We start from the raw sequence: 20,078 nt of genomic DNA, 5'->3' as shown, positions 1-20,078 counted from the left end.
GTCTCCCGCGTACAGCGAGACAATGCTTTGCAGCACGGAAAGCATTTTTCCAAGGGACACGGCAAATTGGCGCGATTGCCCTTGGCCCCCCGCATTTAAGGGGGAGGGGGCTCGCGTTTCGAGGTCACGGTGTCAGATACAATGCTTACGATTTAGTTTGAAGGCGTCGGTTGTGATTCGCCCCCGGAGCCCCACAGCGCGACCCCCCCCCACCCCCTCCCCCCCCACCCCGCTAGGGATGGCCCTGGCATGCGTGGTCACCAAATAAATGACTGCACCCTCACGAAAAGGAAACAAACCCCCATCACGTAAAATTTTGGTGAGAATTCCAGCTCTGAGAATATAAAGGGGGCCGGTTTGAACGGAATACAGCGAGCACTACTTTCAGTGGCTGGGCTTGTGTGGGAGAGAGAACGGCCTGCCCCCCTGATCTGTGAATCGGTGTGTCGCTTGATGAAAAAAAGGACGAAGGGATCTTAGGAGGTAGTTCTGCGATGTCCACTTCCGTGGCCACGATTGTGTTGCGAGATTTCCGAATTGATTTTCCGTCCCGTTACGACGACGTAGCGGTGCTGGTGCCGTCCGGGTTTAAACCGAGGCAGAAATAAAGAGCAAATGCAATGATTTAAAGTGACTGTTTATCTCTTTGCAGGGGTGGGCTTCATGAAGACTGCGCAGAATGCCTAGTGAGTCCCGCATCTTTCTCTTTGAGTTTTGTTTTTTTACGACGGACGAGTTTTCCCAAGATATGTTTGCGTTTTTATCTTTTGTTTTACTGGCTGGCTGGCTTCCTGGCTGCGTGGCCGCACACACACGACCTTCGCCATGGGAGTGCGCATCATCTCAGCAGCATCGGTCAACGCAAGCTCAACTCTGCCACGGCTTCGACATTCAGTATCTCATCAGCAACAGTCACGCATGCCTTGAACCAACGCTGGTGAACTGACTGTTTTTGTTTTTATAGGCAAAGACCCTCTTAGGTATGGGCCCTAGTTCGATGCAAAACCATAAATATACAACGCAGAATAATCATCGGCGTTGTGGACAATACGCTTCATCAGTATCATTATTGTGAGATTATTAACCCATGATGGCCTCGCTGAGTCTCAAGACTCCGTTCCAATGGGGTCCTGCCAGGGGTTCGCAATCGGGGGTGATGTGGCTGCTCACAATGTGTGTGTCACCCCAGTTGAGTCACTTGCAGGCACTGGGGTAGTTGTGGAAAGAGTGGAGAGGTTTCTGTACCTGGGCGGTGCGCTTATGACCAGCGCTGGTTTGACAGCAGAGCTTTCACTCCGACTCAGTCGAGCGTCATTATCTTTTCATCGCCTGAGTAACACTGTGTAGAAGCTACCTGGTTTGTCGCTCCACACGACGCGTCGGGTCTATTAGGCCACAATCATGCCCTCCCTACTCTGTGCTTGCGAGACGTGGACCCCCCCCCTAATAAAACATCTTCGCCGGTTGGAAACATTCAGGCTGGCCTGACTATGATCCATCCTGGGTTCAACCAGGCTGGATTGTGTGAGGCTACAAATCTTGATTTGAAGCTTTCGTGGCTGCAGGAATCCATCCTCTTTGGTTCTTTCGGTAAAGTCACGTAGGTAGAGAAATAATAAAATAAAATAAAACAAAAAAAATTCACGACGTTTCGATCGCAACACAAGCGGTCGTCCTCAGGCGGAAAAAAAAATCCAGCAGTGGATCTGCTGAACACAGCGAGAGAGCCGTTACAACAAAGAGGTTATATACGTGGCGATGGGCAAGCAAGTGCGGTCTGAGCTGGAAAGGAATTCCATCCCCGGACGCAAGCACGTCAGTTGTGTTAATGCGGGAGATTAGGGAGACAGCGATTAGAGAGAGAGAGTTTAGCATGAAATGAGCTTCCGTCGCTGCATAAGAGCATCGCCTCCGCATATGCGCACAAGAGCAGTGTTAATAGGAGATTAGCACTATGTTGATGGGAGAGATTAGGCAGGGAGATTAGGGGGATTAGCAAGTTGAAATCGTGTCTATGTGTAACACAAGCTGCTGCGGCGCTGCCAACTTGCGCTGTGAGAGGCAAGCGCGTCCACGCAAGAGAACCACCGCAACGGTGGTCGCGCCAGTGAGACACAGAGCCCATCACACAGCCAGAACCATCGATACATCGAGGCTGAGGGAGCAGAGGTGGCCATGTTAGTGAGACCCCAGCCCGTTAATGCAGAGGCACCTAACAGGGCAATGCAACTCAGAGAGTCGGCGATAACAGCCAAACGGCAGGGTAGAATGGAAGCACCACGGCAAGTAACGGCTTTGCCTGGTCAATAACGTCCTTCCAATGATTGCTCAGCTTATACCCACCTTCCCAGTTGAAATTGTCTCTGTGTTTATATATCTGGATGGCTTCGTGGACAAATCTTTGATGGTAGCCCGAAGGTTTGCAGAGGACATTGGTCTCGGAAAAAAACAATATCGTGCGAGCCCACTGCATTACAGTAATGATCAGCCACTGCAGAGGTATTGGTTCTGCCGTGTTTCAAATCTGCCTTGTGTTCGCGAACACGGTCCGTTTCGCTTCCCCAATGTAACCGCTGCTGCCGCAGACACAACTTAGTTTGTAGATGCCAGGGTATTGTAAGTCTCACTGGCGCAACCACCATTGTGGTGGTTCTCTTGCGTGGACGCGCTTGCCTCACAGAGAAGTTGGAAGCGCCGCAGCAGCTTGTGTTACACATTGACGTGACATTAACGTGCTAATCCCCCTAATCTCCCTGCCTAATCTCTCCCATCAACATAGTGATACTCTCCCATTAACAATGCTGTTGTGCGCATATGCGGGGACGATACTCTTACGCGGCGACGGAAGCTCATTTCATGCTAAACTCTATCTCTCTCTCTCTAATCGCTCTCTCCCTAATCTCCCGCATTAACACAACTGACGTGCTTGCGTCCGGGGATGGAATTCCTTTCCAGCTCAGACCCCGCTTGCTTGCCCATCGCCACATAAACAACCTCTTGTTGTAACAGCTCTCTCGCTGGTTCAGCAGTTCCACTTACTTGATTTCTTTTTCCGCCTGAAGACGACCGCTTATGTTGCGATCGTGAAAATGATTTTTTATTTTATTTGATGATTTTTCTACCTACGTGACTTTAACGAAAGAACCTAAGAGTAAGGTTACACATCCTTGAACGATCTGGAGACGGCCCCATCGGTGAGCTCCTCTGGTAGGCAAGGCTGCGTTGGCTGGGCCAAGTAGCCTGCATGCCCAGCCCCTCCCCCACCCCCCCCCCCACCCCCATGCCAAGCAGCTTCTGTTTGGCCGCATAGAGGGGGCTAAAAGGACATGACACGGGCTGGAAAAAAGATAGACTGATGTGGTACAGGAGGAGGTCGAGCTCAGAGGACTAGCCGAAGACTGGTACCAGTGGTGTCAAGATCAACCTCTTTGGAGGAAACTCGTGAAAGACGCTGCTACTCGGCAGTTTGAGACAGTCGCCCTCTGGCAACAACGGAGGGCAGAGGAGCGACGCTCACAACAACGAGCGGAGCAGTCACGTGCGGTCAGGGGAGGCAGGGGAGGGCAGAACCTCACGTGTCATACTCCAATGAAAATAGCTGTTACTAAAAGTAAACAAATCATAAGAAAATAAATATTAAGATTGTTCCACTGATCTGTGTTATAAATGCAATTTCTGTACGATTCCAATAATTTTTATAGTCAAAATCGCCAATTTTGCTGAGCTCCGCTGCGAATGCAGGGGGGGGGCGAGGAGGCAGCGGCGAGCTCTGCCTCCCCTCTGATTGCGCAACCCCTCAGACACTGGATGGAGCACGGGCAATAAGCGCGTGCCTATTACTATCTCAGTGTGTGTCACCAATGTAATGTTTGTAGACCCCTTCATTTCATGTGCTCGCCTTCCATACTCCAGGTAACTTATTTCACGTATGTGTATTTAGATATTTAGGCTCGCTGGTCTCGTCATAAAACTGCAATGAAAAAGCACCAGGGGAGGCAGCTATCACATCTGCCTCACTGAGGGGGGCGTGTCAGACACGCCCTCCTCAGTGAGGACACGCCCCCCTCAGTGTGTAAATCTGGCTCTGATACGAGACAGTGCCTCCCCAGCCATTTACCTCACCGCACGTCACAATGGAGCATAGCACCTGGCGACTAAAACACAGCAAGTTGGCACAGTAGGGAGCACAGGTGGTGCATCTGCCAATTATCTCAGTCAACCCATGGCACCTGGGTCTGCTCCGTGACCTCCTGCCAGTGAGTGTTCGACACCTCATAGCCCGGTACAAGCGCCGTGGTGACCTCACCGCCACTTCGTGACGAATTGTGGTTGTTGTTGTTGTTGTGTTTTATATTCTCTACGACAACACTAACGATGCATTGTCGCTCATTTATATTATCGGTTAAGATATTTTGCTCAAAAGTGTACATCTGCCTAGGCTACTTCTCAGCGTGGTTGAGCTTTGGACGACTACGGTTCTATTGCTCGGGGAGTGGTGGGTAAGGGGTGGTAGGTTGGGGGGGGCAAGGGGTAGTGGGGAGGAGGGGGCAGTGTGGCAATGAGCAAAGGCCCACGATTCTCAATCAATGTCGCTCGTGTCTCCCTACAATAACAACAGCAGAGGTGGCGGCGATGGAGGAGGAAGAGGAGCAAAAGAGGCATCTCAGCCAGACGCCGGCCGCCACCGAGGCAAAAGCGCAGCAGCTAAAGCAGCTCAAGCAGCTAAAGAGGATTCCGACGATTACTACACGAGCCTCATGCCCACCGGCCAGAAGGCCTCCGCGGCCCGAGACACCACACCGCTGCCCAACCCGCCCAGTGGTCAGGCCCTCACCACCGTGTAAACCACAAGTGGCCTGGGTGAATTTTTTTTATCAGAGCTGACTGGGTGGCCCCAGAGGTGATGAGGACGCTGAGTGGGAAGCGCCGAGAATCTGGTGTTCAATTCTGGGTTTCAAGCTGCAAGGCCACCAGCGATTACACCGGGGTCTCAAAGTGTAGCCCGGTCACCAATGACTCGCGTAGTAATCCATAGGCTCAGATAGAATCCCATTGACTCGCATAGAGACTCCATAGGCGTACGTAGAAACCCACAGACTCAAGTTAACTGAGTCGCGATTAAACCGGGATCTCGAGTGCAGCGAGTTTATGGTCTAAGTCTGGTCAGCAATGACTCAGATAATCGTAGACTCTCAGCTGTTACCAAGGCTATGAACACAGCTGATACCATGACCATAATCGCAACTGTTATCAGTGCTATAATTAGTCACAGCTGTTATCAAGGATAAAATCACAGCTGTTATCAATGGCTATAATCGCAGCTGCTATCAAGGCTAAAATCACAGCTGTTATCCAGGCTATAATCACAGCTGTTATCATGGCTATAATCACAGCTGTTATCATGGCTATAATCACAGCTGTTATCTTGGCTATAATCACAGCTGTTATCATGGCTATAATCACAGCTGTTACCCGGCTATAATCACAGCTGTTATCCCGGATTTAATCACAGCTGTTATCCTGGCTATAATCACAGCTGTTATCAAGGCTATAATCACAGCTGTTATCTCGGCTATAATCACAGCTGTTATCATGGTATAATCACAGCTGTTATCCCGGCTATAATCACAGCTGTTATCAAGGCTATAATCACAGCTGTTATCATGGCTATAATCACAGCTGTTATCCCGGCTATAATCACAGCTGTTTTCTTGGCTATAATCACAGCTGTTATCAAAGCTATAATCACAGCTGTTATCATGGCTATAATCACAGCTGTTATCAAGGCTATAATCAGAGCTGTTATCATGGCTATAATCACAGCTGTTATCATGGCTATAATCACAGCTGTTATGATGGCTATAATCCCAACTGTTATCCTGGCTAAAATCACTGCTGTTATCATGGCTATAATCACAGCTGTTATCCTGGCTATAATCACAGCTGTTATCAAAGCTATAATCAAAGCTGTTATCAAGGCTATAATCACAGCTGTTATCTCGGCTACAATCACAGCTGTTATCCCGGCTATAATCACAGCTGTAAACTTGGCTAGAATCACAGCTGTTAACTTGGCTAAAATCACAGCTGTTATCCCGGCTACAATGACAGCTGTAATCCCGGCTATAATCTCAGCTGTTATCCTGGCTATAATCACAGCTGATATCAAAGCTATAATCAAAGCTGTTATCAAGGCTATAATCACAGCTGTTATCCTGGCTATAATCACAGCTGTTATCCTGGCTATAATCACAGCTGTTATCCCGGCTACAATCACCGCTGTTATCCCGGCTATAATCACAGCTGTTAACTTGGCTAGAATCACAACTGTTATCAAAGCTATAATCACAGCTGTTATCAAGGCTATATATTCACAGCTGTTATCCCGGCTACAATTACAGCTGTTATCCCGGCTATAATCACAGCTGTTAACTTGGCTAGAATCACAGCTGTTAACTTGGCTAGAATCACAGCTGTTATCCCGCCTACAATGACAGCGGTAATCCCGGCTATAATCACAGCTGTTATCCTGGCTATAATCACAGCTGTTATCAAAGCTATAATCAAAGCTGTTATCAAGGCTATAATCACAGCTGTTATCCTGGCTATAATCACAGCTGCTATCAAAGCTATAATCAAAGCTGTTATCAAGGCTATAATCACAGCTGTTATCCTGGCTATAATCACAGCTGTTATCCTGGCTGTAATCACAGCTGTTATCCCGGCTACAATCACCGCTGTTATCCCGGCTATAACCACAGCTGTTAACTTGGCTAGAATCACAGCTGTTATCAAAGCTATAATCAAAGCTGTTATCAAGGCTATATATTCACAGCTGTTATCCCGGCTACAATCAAAGCTGCTATCCCGGCTATAATCACAGCTGTTAACTTGGCGAGAATCACAGCTGTTAACTTGGCTAGAATCACAGCTGTTATCCCGGCTACAATCACAGCTGTTATCCCGGCTATACATTTCGAATCTTCATTTATAAGATCAGTTTGCAATCCGGCCTCCTGTCCATCACTTTGTGACGAACATGTTACTTCCTTGGTCCTTAGAGGAATCATTAGTTCGTTTCATGTTGGTCGATGCAAATCAGCAAGCGTGGACTATCCACTGCTGGGCGCCACGGTGGCGAGATGTTAACTACCTCGCCGAGTATACAGGAAGTTGTGGGCTCGATCCAGACCCTGACGCCTACTGTATATTTGGAGTTGGCGTGACCTCCGGTTTTCCCCTCCACATGTATAATCAACTTGCACTTAGAGTATTTGACTGCTATACATAATAAGCCACTTCGTTGAGCTATAATTTGTGGCCAGTTCGCTTATGAAAAAGAGATAATCGCGCAGTGGGTCTTACTTGGTAAAACAAAAAAAAACGTTTCGTTTTAAATTTTGATTTAAAGCTTTCGTGACCGCAGTGATTCATATTCTTGGTTCTGTCGGTAAAGTCACGTTGAAGGGAAACAAAATAATAAAATATATATATCAAACAATAAAATTATCACGACGTTTCGACTGCAACACAAGCAGTCGTCATGTGATGATGACTTGCCGTTGGTTTTCACACCTGATGATGACTGCTTGTGTTGCAGTCGAAACGTCGTGATAATTTTATTGTTTGATATATATTTTATTATTTTATTGTTTCCCTTCAACGTGACTTTACCGAAAGAACCAAGAATAAGTTTCGCTTTAGTTTTTAGATGAAGGCCTCCTGAATCCCGTTCTCCTGCGATGTAACAACTATCGACCCAGCACCATCGGCTGCACGCCAGCTGATTCTCCTTCTTCTTCGCGTCGAGCGTCCCTCTCGGACGCGTTCCCACCACTCGGCTCCCGCTCCATCCTCATTCTCTAAGTCGAAGACGTCATCGTTCCCGCAGCCGTTGATGCCAACCGCCACACCTCGCCATCGATGGACTTGCCCCTGCCATAGGAATGTGTAATTTCCCCCACTGGCTCAGCGCCGAGAACGGGAAACGAGCACCGATTCCTCAATGCTCATTTGCCCGGTAGAAACTCGCTCCGTCCCCTCCTCACCTCCCTGCCCTGCTCCCAGGCAGCCAGCCAGCCAGCCAGCGAGTAAAACTGATTTTTCTAATCTAACATACAGTGTGGCATGGTTGTTTAATAGTGTCTCAAGACGAACTTTTCAGGAGCGTTCTGCTGAGTCCTGCTGTAAGAAGTCACGCTTGCTGTGTGCTTGCAAAGTAACCAATCAGCTCGCTCGAATTCACAAATGCTCCGTGTGCGCATAGACGCGAATTAGATTAATCGCGTTGTTCAATCACCGAGGTTATCGCTCGGAGGTGGTTGGTTTTCTGCCAAGCAATGATTCCTCGACCCTTCGGGCTGTGTTCTATCGGTAGACGACGAACCAACGTTGTGACTAATCGTGACGAGAACAGACGTGTCCCGGTCTGGCCTCGCGAGACCTGCCGGGTTCATATTGACCGAATCCCCGTGTTTGTGTCCCCTGCACCCGCGTGTCCACTCCCCCCCCACGCCCCGAGTGGGGCATGATGTCGTCATAGTTTAGGTGGGGCAGTGTAAGGGCGCTACAGTCGCAGGCAGATGTTAACTCCCTCGCCTGATATACAGGAGGTCGTGCGTTCGAACCCGACCCTGACACCTCGTGTATATTTGGAGTGTGCGTGTCTCTCTCTCTCTCTCTCCCCGTGGGGGTTTTCCCTCCACATTTAGAAACACTCGTTTAGAGTGTTTGGCCGCTATATATTCCCACGCGACGTTAAGCCGCTTCGTTGAGCTCTCATTTGTGGCCAGGTTGCTTCTGGAAGAAGAAAAAAAGAGAGAGCTACGGTATAGCTCAGTGGGCCTTAGCTGGTAACATAACGGAGAGCGGTGTGGGGAGCGCGGGGGGCTTCCACGTTAGCTGCACGCTTCTCTCGTGGCGGTCAGTGGTGGGAGGGGGGTAGCGGTTAGCGCGCTGCGCTACGAACCTGGCGCCCCCGTGTTCGATACCGGCTCAGGGCCACCAACATCGGTGACGACTATCTGAACCGGTCCTAGGCCTTCCCTAGGTCCACTCAACCTCAATTGAGTTTCTGTTGCGGTTTTGTTGGAAGCATTGCCACTCGGGAGACAAAGGCGGCTTTGTGTACCGTGCTGGCCTTCATCGGTGTTAGTTAATTGCCCCAAAAGTTTGTTAAGGCTGCATGGGGGATCTTTGTCTTTGTTTGGGGGTGGGGGGGGGGATGAGATCTCTTGAGTGTTTTAGTGCCACAGGCGACTCGATCCGCTGCGGTCCCGCTTAACCCTTGTTAACAACGCGGTTGTGAAATATAATCAATAAAATTTTACAAACACGACCTTTCAGTTTAACCACTCGTGCTTTTGTGTCGAAACAACGAACGCGGCCGACGACAGGGGCGCCCGTGGTGATCCCTGGCCGCCGGGAGGAATTGCGACAGAGCAGGGGGAAATGCCGAGTTGATGTCTCTTCCCCATTCCCCTCGATCTCTGCGCCCATGAACTTCTCCCTCCCACGCGTGTCGTCACAGACGAGCGGGCCGCTGTGCCGCGTGGGACACTGTGAGGGTGGGACACTGTGAGGGTGGGACACTGTGAGGATGGGACACTGTGTTTGAGGGTGGGACACTGTGAGAGTGGGACACTGTGAGAGTGGGACACTGTGAGGGTGGGACACTGTGTTTGAGAGTGGGACACTGTGTTTGAGGGTGGGACACTGTGAGAGTGGGACACTGTGAGGGTGGGACACTGTGAGGGTGGGACACTGTAAGGGTGGGACAATGTGTTTGAGGGTGGGACACTGTGAGAGTGGGACACTGTGCGTGGGACACTGTGAGGGTGGGACAATGTGCGTGGGACACTGTGTTTGACGGTGGGACACTGTGAGGGTGGGACACTGTGAGGGTGGGACACTGTGAGGGTGGGTGGGACACTGTGCGTGGGGTACTGTGAGGGTGGGACAATGTGCGTGGGACACTGTGAGGGTGGGACACTGTGAGGGTGGGACACTGTGAGGGTGGGACACTGTGTTTGTGGGTGGGACAATGTAGCTATAAAACTATTTTCCCTACAGATGTCCAGGAGGGGCGGGTTAGCAAGTGGCAACAACAAACAATGTAATATCCACAATATATATTTATTTTGGGTTAGAGCGCGTAAATATATAAATGTTGCGTCGTTAAACCCGCCACCACCCGACACAGCCAATTAGTAAGGTTTGTCACGTAAACAGAACGTGGCCAATTCGTCACTAGTACAGCACTAACCGGTTGTGTGTTGGAGAGCAAAGCCACAACATTTACAATCTGAGTGCGACATCTCGCCAGCAATTACGACCAGCTTCACCAGGCGACGTCCAGATTCGTGGAGAAATCCACCTTTTCCATTCCTTAAATAGAGGCGTAGATGTGGTGAAGTCATCTTGCGAGCCCGTCACGCGCGGAGCGGGGAGGAGGAGCAAGTCATGAACGCATAAACGTTGCAATGGGCATCCATCGCCGGTCGAGTTATTCATACGATGTTCTTGTGTCACCTATCGTTTGCGTGCAATAAACTAGCAGCAATTCTAGATTTGAAGTTTTCGTGACTGCAATGATCCCGTACTCTTTGGTTCTTTACGGTAAAGTCACGTGGGTAAAAATTAAAAAAAGTTAATCAAATCACGACGTTTCGGAGGCAGCACAAGCTTCCATCATCAGGTGTAACCAGCACAGCAAAATGACTGTAAAGAGAGCTATTTTGTAATAAGAGATTATTATATAGGGTAACAGGAGGGGGGGGGGGGAGCCAGGGAGGACGGATGCAGGGTAGGGGGGGGGGTTGTTGGGAGTGGGGGATGGTAAAGCTCTGGATGCTGTTCCTGTTAGCAGTACCGTTTTAATGTCTGCGTACACGTGGTCCCCATTGATGTATGGTGACCTGTATAGGCATGCATTTAAACAATGTGTTATTTGACGATTCGCTTCTAAGCAAGCACTGAACCTGTAGCTATCTGGACAGTTAAATTCATTTTTATTTCTCTCAATTTCGATATATTCTCCAATTAGTCTTGGCCAGTAATAACTAGTTTTGCACAGAACTTCAACATTAGCAAAATCAATTGAGTGTCTTTGTTGGCACGCGTGTTCTGCCACTGCCGACAGTTGTATTAAGACGGTATTTAATATTTATTTGGTGTCGTTTTGGTCTCGTGCTGATCAATTGCCCTGTCTGCCCAACATAGCTTTTGCCACAAGTGCATTTAACCTTCTGTTGATAGCTTCGGTAATACATCTTTAGTACCAGATATTAGTTTCTGTATTTTATGTACTGTGCAAAATATCACTCGGATGTTTTGTTTAAAAAAAAAAGGCTAGTTATCAGATACTCCCATAATGTACGGTATTTTAATAGGTTGAATTACTTAGTCAGTTTCAACTCTCGTGTTATTTGATTTGGTTTTGGCATTCAGTGCCCTGTTGATTTGTGCATCATTGTAACCGTTAAATTGCAGAGCTGCTTTAACATGTTGAATTTCACTTCTCAGGCTATGACCATCTGACACTCTCTTAGCCCGATGTATGAGCCTTTTGATGAGAGAGTATTTCTGTGCGGGGTGATGGTGTGACTCTATTCAGTAAACGCTGTGTGTTATTTTACCATTTATGCCACGCTCGAGTAGCATATCCAGAAATGGGCGAGTTCTGTTAACTTACGCTTCTATGGTGAACTGGTTGGATGATTTATGCGAGTTGAGATCATTTAGGAATTCTAGATTTGAAGTTTTCGCGACTGCAAGGATCCCTAAATTCTTTGTTTTTTATTTTTACCTACGTGACTTTACCGAAAGAACCAAATAATTTAGGGATTCGTTAAGTGTGTCTTTGCCGTGTGGCCAGATCACCAGTGTGTCATCCACATATCTAAACCAAGCAGAGGGTTTTAATAAGCTTGAGGCTTTTGATTTAAAGCTTTCGTGACTGCAGTAATTCATATTCTTAGCTCTTTCGGTAAAGTCACGTTGAAGGGAAACAATAAAATAATAAAAAAAATATAAAACAATACAAATTCTCACGACGTTTCGACCATAACACAAACGGTCGTCATCAGGTGTGTCGGTTTGCATTAATTTAAATTTATTTTAATGCAAACCGACACACCTGATGACGACCGTTTGTGTTATGGTCGAAACGTCGTGATAATTTTTATTGTTTTATATATTTTTTTATTTTATTGTTTCCCTTCAACGGGACTTTACCGAAAGAGCTAAGGATATGAGCTTGAGGCTGTTGCTTCAAAATCTTCCATGTACAAATTCGCAATCACAGGAGACAAAGGCGAGCCCATTGCTGCTCCTTTTTTTTTGTTTATAGAGATTACCTTTCCACAAGAAATCGGTGTTCTTTAGATAGTGTTCAGCTAGTCCTGGGATATTTTTGGCTAAACCTGTTTGTTACCGGAGTATCGAGTAACTTAATTGACTCATTGACTTACGATAATATCATTAGGATTAAGATTAACATATATTTAATTATATTTACGTGATGTTCTGAGTTTTTAATGAACGAAGAGGTCCTACCGATGTATGGCTGTACTTTTGTTTCGTTACGTATTGTGCTCATTTGTATGTGGCAGAGCCTATTGCACTAACTATGGGCCTGAATGGGATATTAAGTTTGTGATTATATGGTAGCCCATAAAGTCTTGGCGCTTTTGACGCACTTAGTTTGATCACATATTGCTTTTCCTTGGGAATTGATGACTTGGCAATGATTGCCGCTGTCTTAAGTTCCAAGGTGTTGGTTGGGTCTCGTAAATTTTTTGGCGAGGTACCTTCGTCGAGTAAACTTTGATTGTATTGCCGCAATCCTCACGGGGCATCACAACAGTTTATTGGCCTTTATCAGCGGACATGCATTTGGATATCTTAAATTGCTCTCAGTCATCTTAAGGCTTTGGCCTCGCTGACACTAATATTTGTTTTTGGAAATTTAGTGTCCTCAATAATGTTGCCAACCTCATGCCTAGTCATCTCAGCTTGATTATGGGGGAGATGTCTAACTGATGATTCCACTTCAGCAATTATCTCATCGACAGGAATTGTACGTGGGGGTCAAAGCAAAGTTAAACCCTTTCGACAAGACTGAAACCACATCGCTGGATAATTCAACGTTAGTCATGTTGATAACAGTTTAATTTTTCAATTGTTCATTTTTAATTGAGAGTTACCTTTGTCAAATACATTATTAGCCGATTGCTGTAATAGGGAATATCTATGTATTCATTTATTAAAACAGACCCGCAGGTGAGCGAGCGACCGGAGTGAGACTCGTTGTGTCCTGGACCATGATGCGCGTCATCACGAAGGACAGGAGAGGGAGGGGGTGGGAACGAAGGGGGGAGGGTAGAGGGTCGAGGGGGGGGGGGTCTGTAAGAGGGAAGAAGCCCAGAGGAAGTATTACCGACTGGAGATGTGCCACGTTTCGTGGCCTATTGGTCCGTGTCGCACCAACCCCCCTCCTCCACTGTACTGTTCCTCTCGCGCTGGGACCCAGTCCCAACAGAACATTCCTCTGTGATAATTTCAGCTTACTTTGAATTATATTCTTAGTTCTTTCGGTAAAGTCACGTTGAAGGGAAACAACAAAATAATAAAATATATATAAAACAATAAAAATTCTCACGACGTTTCGACCATAACACAAACGGTCGTCTTCAGGTGTGTTAGTTTGCATAAATTTATGCGTGACTTTACCGAAAGAACTAAGAATATGAATTACTGCAGTCACGAAAGCTTTAAATAAAAATTTTACTTTGAATTGTTCCACGGACGGTGTGCGATCGCGTTCAGCCGGTTGTTGCCCAGCCGTTTTCTACAACGGGACATCCGTGGGGTTCTTCCGTGAGCACATCAGCAGCAGCAGCAACAACAACAACACAGCTACAACCATCGTCATGCATTCTGTGTCGTGATATTGGCATAGCCGCGCTTACCAACTATTGCCCAAGTTCTGCGGTTCTCGACAAACACTGGGATGTTTTAGGCCAATGAATAAGTGCGTGCGCTACATTGTGGCAGGAAACCGGAGCACTGAAAGAAGTCTCAAAGACGGAATGAACGAAGACAGCTTGAGATGAATCCACTTACTGTGCTGCCATCTCTCGGAAAGCAACGGGGTATGGCTTCTTGTCGGCGCGCACGGGGGATTGAGTTTCGCGACACCTCCCTGTGACCCTCGCTTGATCACGAGATGCTACGCCTCAGCAGAGCCACCGCCGTCAACAAAGGGCACTGCTTTAGTTCTGTTGAACTGGTGGTCGAGACAATGCCGGGAGTTGTTTTGTTCGTGCCCGCCATGCCGCACGCAGATCTGAGTGTTGTTAGTAAACTATGGTGTTTGGGGGGGGGGGCTGGGGGGGGGGCAGTCATGAGACCCATGACCGCGGGGGGGGGGGCGGGGGGGCGCTGGGGAGCGGTGGTGGGAACTTGGTACCGTAAATCTTTCACTTCTGTTACCCACTGCACGTACCATGTGGGTGGCCGTAGTGAGCTCTCGAGCCATTCAACAGTCACAGGCACCGGTCCACCGCATCTGACGACGATGAATACATCTCTTGTCTCTGGCCCTCCGGGTTACTACAGCGCTCGAGGATTTTGCGCAACAATAGAATGATTCACGATTTCAGCACGATGCAAAAATGGCACGGTATGACGATCATCGAGATATCGGTTTGACAGTTCCCCGTGTAACTTCTTGTCGCGTGAGCTATTGCTCTGCTTTCCAGTCCGGTTTACACTTGCTCTAAACGCGCTTAACTTACGGATAAAGCGTAGTGTGACCGTAAATCATTATCGTCACAATGATCACGACCATTATCGCCGTGATCACGATCATCATTATCAATCAGTCACGTTCACTCAATGGGAAGGAGGCGAATCTGTTACATGTCACTAATGAGGCCATCCACATATACAGGCACAGAGACAATTTCAACCGAGAAGATGGATTCTGGCTTAGCAATCATTGGAAAGATTTGATAAACCATTTCAGGTCTTAATTGATTGTTCACGCTTACAGTAGCTTTCAGACAGCATACATTAAAATTTTCGTCTCCCCCCTCCTCTTTTCAGAACATAGATGGACTCGTCCTTCTAAATAAACTGCCAAATCGCTGCGCGTGGCGCTGACGGTTTTTTAAATAAATAAATAAACCGTTTTTTATAAATACATTAATGCAAACCGACACACCTGATGACGACCGTTTGTGTTATGGTCGAAACGTCGTGAGAATTTTTATTGTTTTATATATATTTTATTATTTTATTGTTTCCCTTCAACGTGACTCTACCGAAAGAGCTAAGAATGTCACTAATAATTATGATTGTAAGGATGTAAACACAGCGGAGGGTGGATGGAGGAAGACCCCAGCCATATCGGCTCGCGAGCTCCAGCCAGCAGGGTACAGGAGCCGTAACCCGCGAAACACTTCCCAGCGGGTAGCTTCGATGCCTGCTGGGGGAGCAACGAACGGGCAGGGGAGCACGGGAAGGGCAGCCTCTGACGCTGCCCCCGTGTGCCAAGCCCGGCCCACGGCAAGCGACGTCGAGAGTCGCCTCGAAGTTGGTTTCCCTGTGGCCCAAGAGTCGGTGGTGACCGCCCAGGCTAAGGCGAAACGCGGCTTTAGAGTGTGTGCGTGTTCGGGAACGCGTAGCCTGAGGTGTGAGTGTGTGGGCAAAGAGATCATTCTGGGGTAGAGCGCGGTGCAGATATGAGGTGACGGTATGAAAGCAGGCAGGGTGGAGCTTGGCAAACATTTTTTGTTGTTTTAAAGACGAACCAACCCTCTGAAATCGCCTCAGTGCCTTGGCTGAACAAAAACATAATATCTTCTTTGGTTCTTTCGGTAAAGTCACGTAGAATGAGAATAAAATAATAAAATAAAATAAGACAATACAATTCTCACGACGTTCCGGCCACAACACAAGTAGCCTTCTTCAGGTGAAAGAACGAAAGCTTTAAATCGAAAAATAAAAACATAATAGTGGCGTCAGTAAAGGCGAGCCTTGAAGTAGGCGAGAACAGAATGCGCCACAGAGTTTAATGTTGTGATTATTCTCTGCTCAGTTTTGCCTTGAACCGGGACCCATATCTACCAAAGACGGGCCCCTTGCCAATTACAACATCTGGCAGTTCGCCAGCATTGGTTCTCGTCAAGGCTGACTGTTGTACGGAGCCAACCGTGCTAATCGGAGGTGCGGGTAGGTCGCCATTGGTGTGACGGCGTCACGGTCCAAATTCGCCAAATAAGGAAAGTCACACGGCAAAATCATCACTTAATGGGGGGTCACACACAGCAGCAGCAACATCAATCGTCATCGACCAACTCCCTACTGGCAAAAATACGATGCCTGCCCGACCGCCTAGGGAGACAAAGGCGGTCGGGCGTGTTGCTGGCCACCCACCCCCTCGTGTACCGTTCCGGCCTTCATAGGTGCTCGCTAACAGCACTTGCCCCTACAGTCTGTTAAGGCTATATGGGGGATCTTTGTCTTTGTCTTTGTATGAGTCAGTTTGTGCTGCACAGGGACATCTGCCACTGGGGGGTGCCCCCTTTTCAAATGTGTTGATGAGACGATGAGCTGTGATGTGATCTGAGTCATTAGCGTCACCCATACGTCTCGATATCAGACTCGCGTTCGAACAACGCACGCCGGAAACGATCCCTGCCACTGTGATCCTACAGCGCCATCTGTTGTCTCACGCGCGTGCGCGTGCGTGCTCATGATCTGGTGGTTGCTGCTCGCTCAGACGAGTTGGGAGGGACTGCTGCTGAACCTTGAGCGTGCCACTCAGGGGTAAGACTTGACCGGCAAGCCCACCAAAATTGAGCACCCGCCTGGGTATATTGTGTCGTCAGACACTCCGCGCCCTCAATTTCCCATTGGTGATGGGGCAGTTGTGGAGAGAGTGGAGCGTTTTTCATACCTGGGCAGTGTGCTTATGACCAGCTCCGGTTAAACAGCAGAGGTCTCACTCCAAATCAGTCGAGAGGCATTGTATTTTAATCGGCTGTGTAACGCTGCGTGGAAGCTACCTGGTCTGTCGCTCCACGAAAAACTTCAGGTCTTCTCGGCCACGATCATTCCCTCCCTTCTCTATACTTGTGAAACGTGCACGCCCCAAACGGAGCATCTTAGCCGGTTAGAAACATTCAGGCTGGCCTGCCTTCGATCCATCCTGGGTTTAAACAGGCTGGATTGTGTGAAGAGCTCACAAATTCTTGAAAGATCTGGACACAGTCCCGGACAGGCGAGACTGCGTTGGCAAGGTCATGTAGCCCACATGCCCTGCCACCTCATGCCCAATCAGATTTTGTTCGACCGGATAGAGGGGGCTAAACAGACGAGGAGGCACGGGCTAGAAAGGAGATGAAATTACGTGGTACGAAAGGATATAGAGCTGAGTGGACGTGCCAATGACTGGTACCAGCGGTGTCAAGATCGGCCTCTGTGGAGGAGGTTCGTGAAGGACGCTACTTTGCAGTTGAAGGCAGTCGCCCTCCAGCAACAACGGAGGGCAGATGAGCAAATCGCCGGCTATCTAAAGCACGGCAAGTGGGCAGAGTAGGGGGCACAGATGGTGCATCGGCGACTCATCTCAGTCAACCCATGGAACCTGGGTCTGTCCCGTGACCTACTGTCAGCGGGCCTTAAAGTGCACATAGCCTGTCACAAGCGCCGTGGTAACGTCACCGCCACTGATTGACGAATGGCGGTTGTTGTGGTTGTAGTTGTTGTTGGTGGTGGTGACCGTGGCAGCGGTGGTGGCGGCTACACCGCACGTGGCTATTGCCTTTAGCCATTCAGCACTACTGTTGTGGATGCAGCAGCAGCAGCAGCGAGGGTTGGTGGGTCACTGCGTGGATGTTGTGCAATGCCCATCCCCCGTGCGAGGGCGCTATATGCAGGAGGAGGGATCATCACAGTCGCGGGTCACCACTGCGCTACTCCTGCCGCAATCAGACACCGTCATTCCCCGATTTACGTCTACCCCCGTTTCACGTCGTTTCGCAAATACGTCGTCACTTTATTATGAACACCGCTACCTGATTTGCGTCTCCGCAACCCCACACTTGCGTCGCTGACAGCATCGTCCGTCCCTTGTCGTTACCCGTCGCCCCGTCAGCCTTCGCCTCCACTCCCTACCCCGTAAAATCGCTTCGATTTACGTCATTTCGATATTCATCGTCGCACCTTTTGGGAACGCATCCCCGGCGTAAATCCGGCTCATCAGCCACCTCCGTGTACACAATAACAGCTGTTGCTCTCTACATCACGAACACGAGAGCCACGTGAAGAAGAAGTTCTCCCTCTCGTGTCGCTACCAACAGGCGTGTGCGACGTGCGTGGAAGCTTCAGTCTCGACACGACGATTTGCATTGGTGGTATGTTGAACTTCTTTCACACCGTACGTAGCCAACCGTGATAATTAGAGGTGCGGGGGAAGGACAAGAAAGCAAAATACAAAAAAAGCAGTTCTAAATGAATGAGTTTTCAATCCGGACGATTTAAAAGTGCATAGCTCCAATGGCGTCCTAATATCGGAAGAGCGTTCCAGACGGCCATGGAAGCGCATCTGAAAGCGCGCTATGCGGTGAGCGTCTTTGTTCGATGGTTAGCCAGAAGGTTCTGCTGCGAGGATGACCGCAGTTTTGCGTGCGATGGTTTGCGCTCCTTGACGAGATCAGCGAGGTATTGTGGTTGATGTGTGGCAAGCACTCTGTGTGTAATGAGCGCGACCTTATGACAACGTGCTCGTTTGGATCTTTCGGTAAAAGTCACGTAGGTATAAAATCAAATAAATCACGACGTTTCGGGCGCAACACAAGCGTCCGTCATCAGGTGGGAAAGCGTGAACTGCTGCTGAGGCGGACTGTTAGCACGTGACTTTACCGAAAGTACCAAAGAGTATGGATTCCTGCAGTCACGAAAGCTTCAAATCTCATAACAATGTATTAGTTTGACAACCGGAAGCCAATGCGAATTAAATTTCGATTTAAAGCTTTCGTGACTGCAAGGATTCATCTTCTTTGGTTCTTTCGGTAAAGTCACCACGTAGAATGAGAATAAAATAATAAAATAAAACAATAAAATAATACATTGATAAAATAAAATAACACAATAATATTCTCACGACGTTTTCGGCCGCTTGTGTTGTGGCCGAAACGTCGTGAGAATATTATTGTGTTATTTTATTTTATCAATTTATTATTTTATTCTCATTCTACGTGACTTTACCGAAAGAACCAAAGAAGATGAATCATTGCAGTCACGAAAGCTTTAAATCGAAATTTAAAACAATAAAATTCTCACGACATTGTAGCTCTGTCGTCCCGACAGGTTTGCTCCTTTCACCTGAAGAAGGCCACTTGTGTTGTGGCCGAAACGTCGTGAGAATTTTATTGTTTTATTTTATTATTTTATTCTCATTCTACGCGACTTTACCGAAAGAACCAAAGAAGACCAATGCGACTTGGCTAGCACTGGACGGACACGGTCGCATGTCGCAGTAGCCGTCACGACCCGTGCCCGGGCAATTTGTCGCACGAGCTGCGAGTCCACGCACTCGTTTTAAGGAGGGTCGTGCCGCTGCATTTCACATCTAGAGAGTACAATCTTCTCAGCCAATTACTGATGATGAGTTGTGTTTATTATTAGTATTCTACACGTGCGAGGAGGAAACCAGAGGCACCCGGAGACAACCCAGGCGTTGCGCGAGGGGGCAACACGCTATCCCCGTACTGATAGAAAGAGATGGTGATTAGTCCACACTTTGCTGTAGTGCCTTCTCCTGGTGAGCCAGGGGTATGGCTCCCCCCCATCGACGCCCACGGGCATTAAGGGAGTTTCAAAACATTCATGCGGTGATCCAAACTCCTCGCTTCTGCCTCCACAGCGCTGGGCCACAGGCCGCCACGTGCATAGCTACCACTACCCGACTGATGTGATATGAAGAAGGGCAATTGCCCGAAACGTCGGTATCACTGAGTCTTAGGCCTCGTTTTCAGGAGGGTCCTGCCAAGTGTTCCCAATTGCTGTTG

General features: G+C 48.3%; 1 protein-coding gene across 3 annotated transcripts in view; it reads left to right on the top strand.

Moving 5' to 3' along the window:
• LOC116953345 (hemicentin-2-like) overlaps nucleotides 1-9,337 on the top strand; it is a 40,921-nt gene extending 31,584 nt beyond the window's left edge. For 2 of the 3 annotated variants that reach the window (XM_032973468.2, XM_032973470.2), the window contains 2 exons: nucleotides 653-686; nucleotides 4,619-9,337. In XM_032973468.2, coding sequence (XP_032829359.1) covers nucleotides 653-686; nucleotides 4,619-4,844 — 260 coding nt within the window. In that variant the 3' untranslated portion in view covers nucleotides 4,845-9,337. The remainder of the gene's footprint in view (nucleotides 1-652; nucleotides 687-4,618) is intronic. The other variant, XM_032973469.2, reaches the window with a different exon arrangement.
• The last annotated feature ends 10,741 nt before the right edge of the window (nucleotides 9,338-20,078 follow it).

The sequence above is a fragment of the Petromyzon marinus genome, chromosome 51, assembly GCF_048934315.1.
Source record: "Petromyzon marinus isolate PM22_M1 ecotype Great Lakes invasive population chromosome 51, UKy_Petmar_22M1.pri1.0, whole genome shotgun sequence".
NCBI lineage: Eukaryota > Metazoa > Chordata > Hyperoartia > Petromyzontiformes > Petromyzontidae > Petromyzon > Petromyzon marinus.
This window is presented reverse-complemented; position numbering and strand designations above follow the sequence as displayed.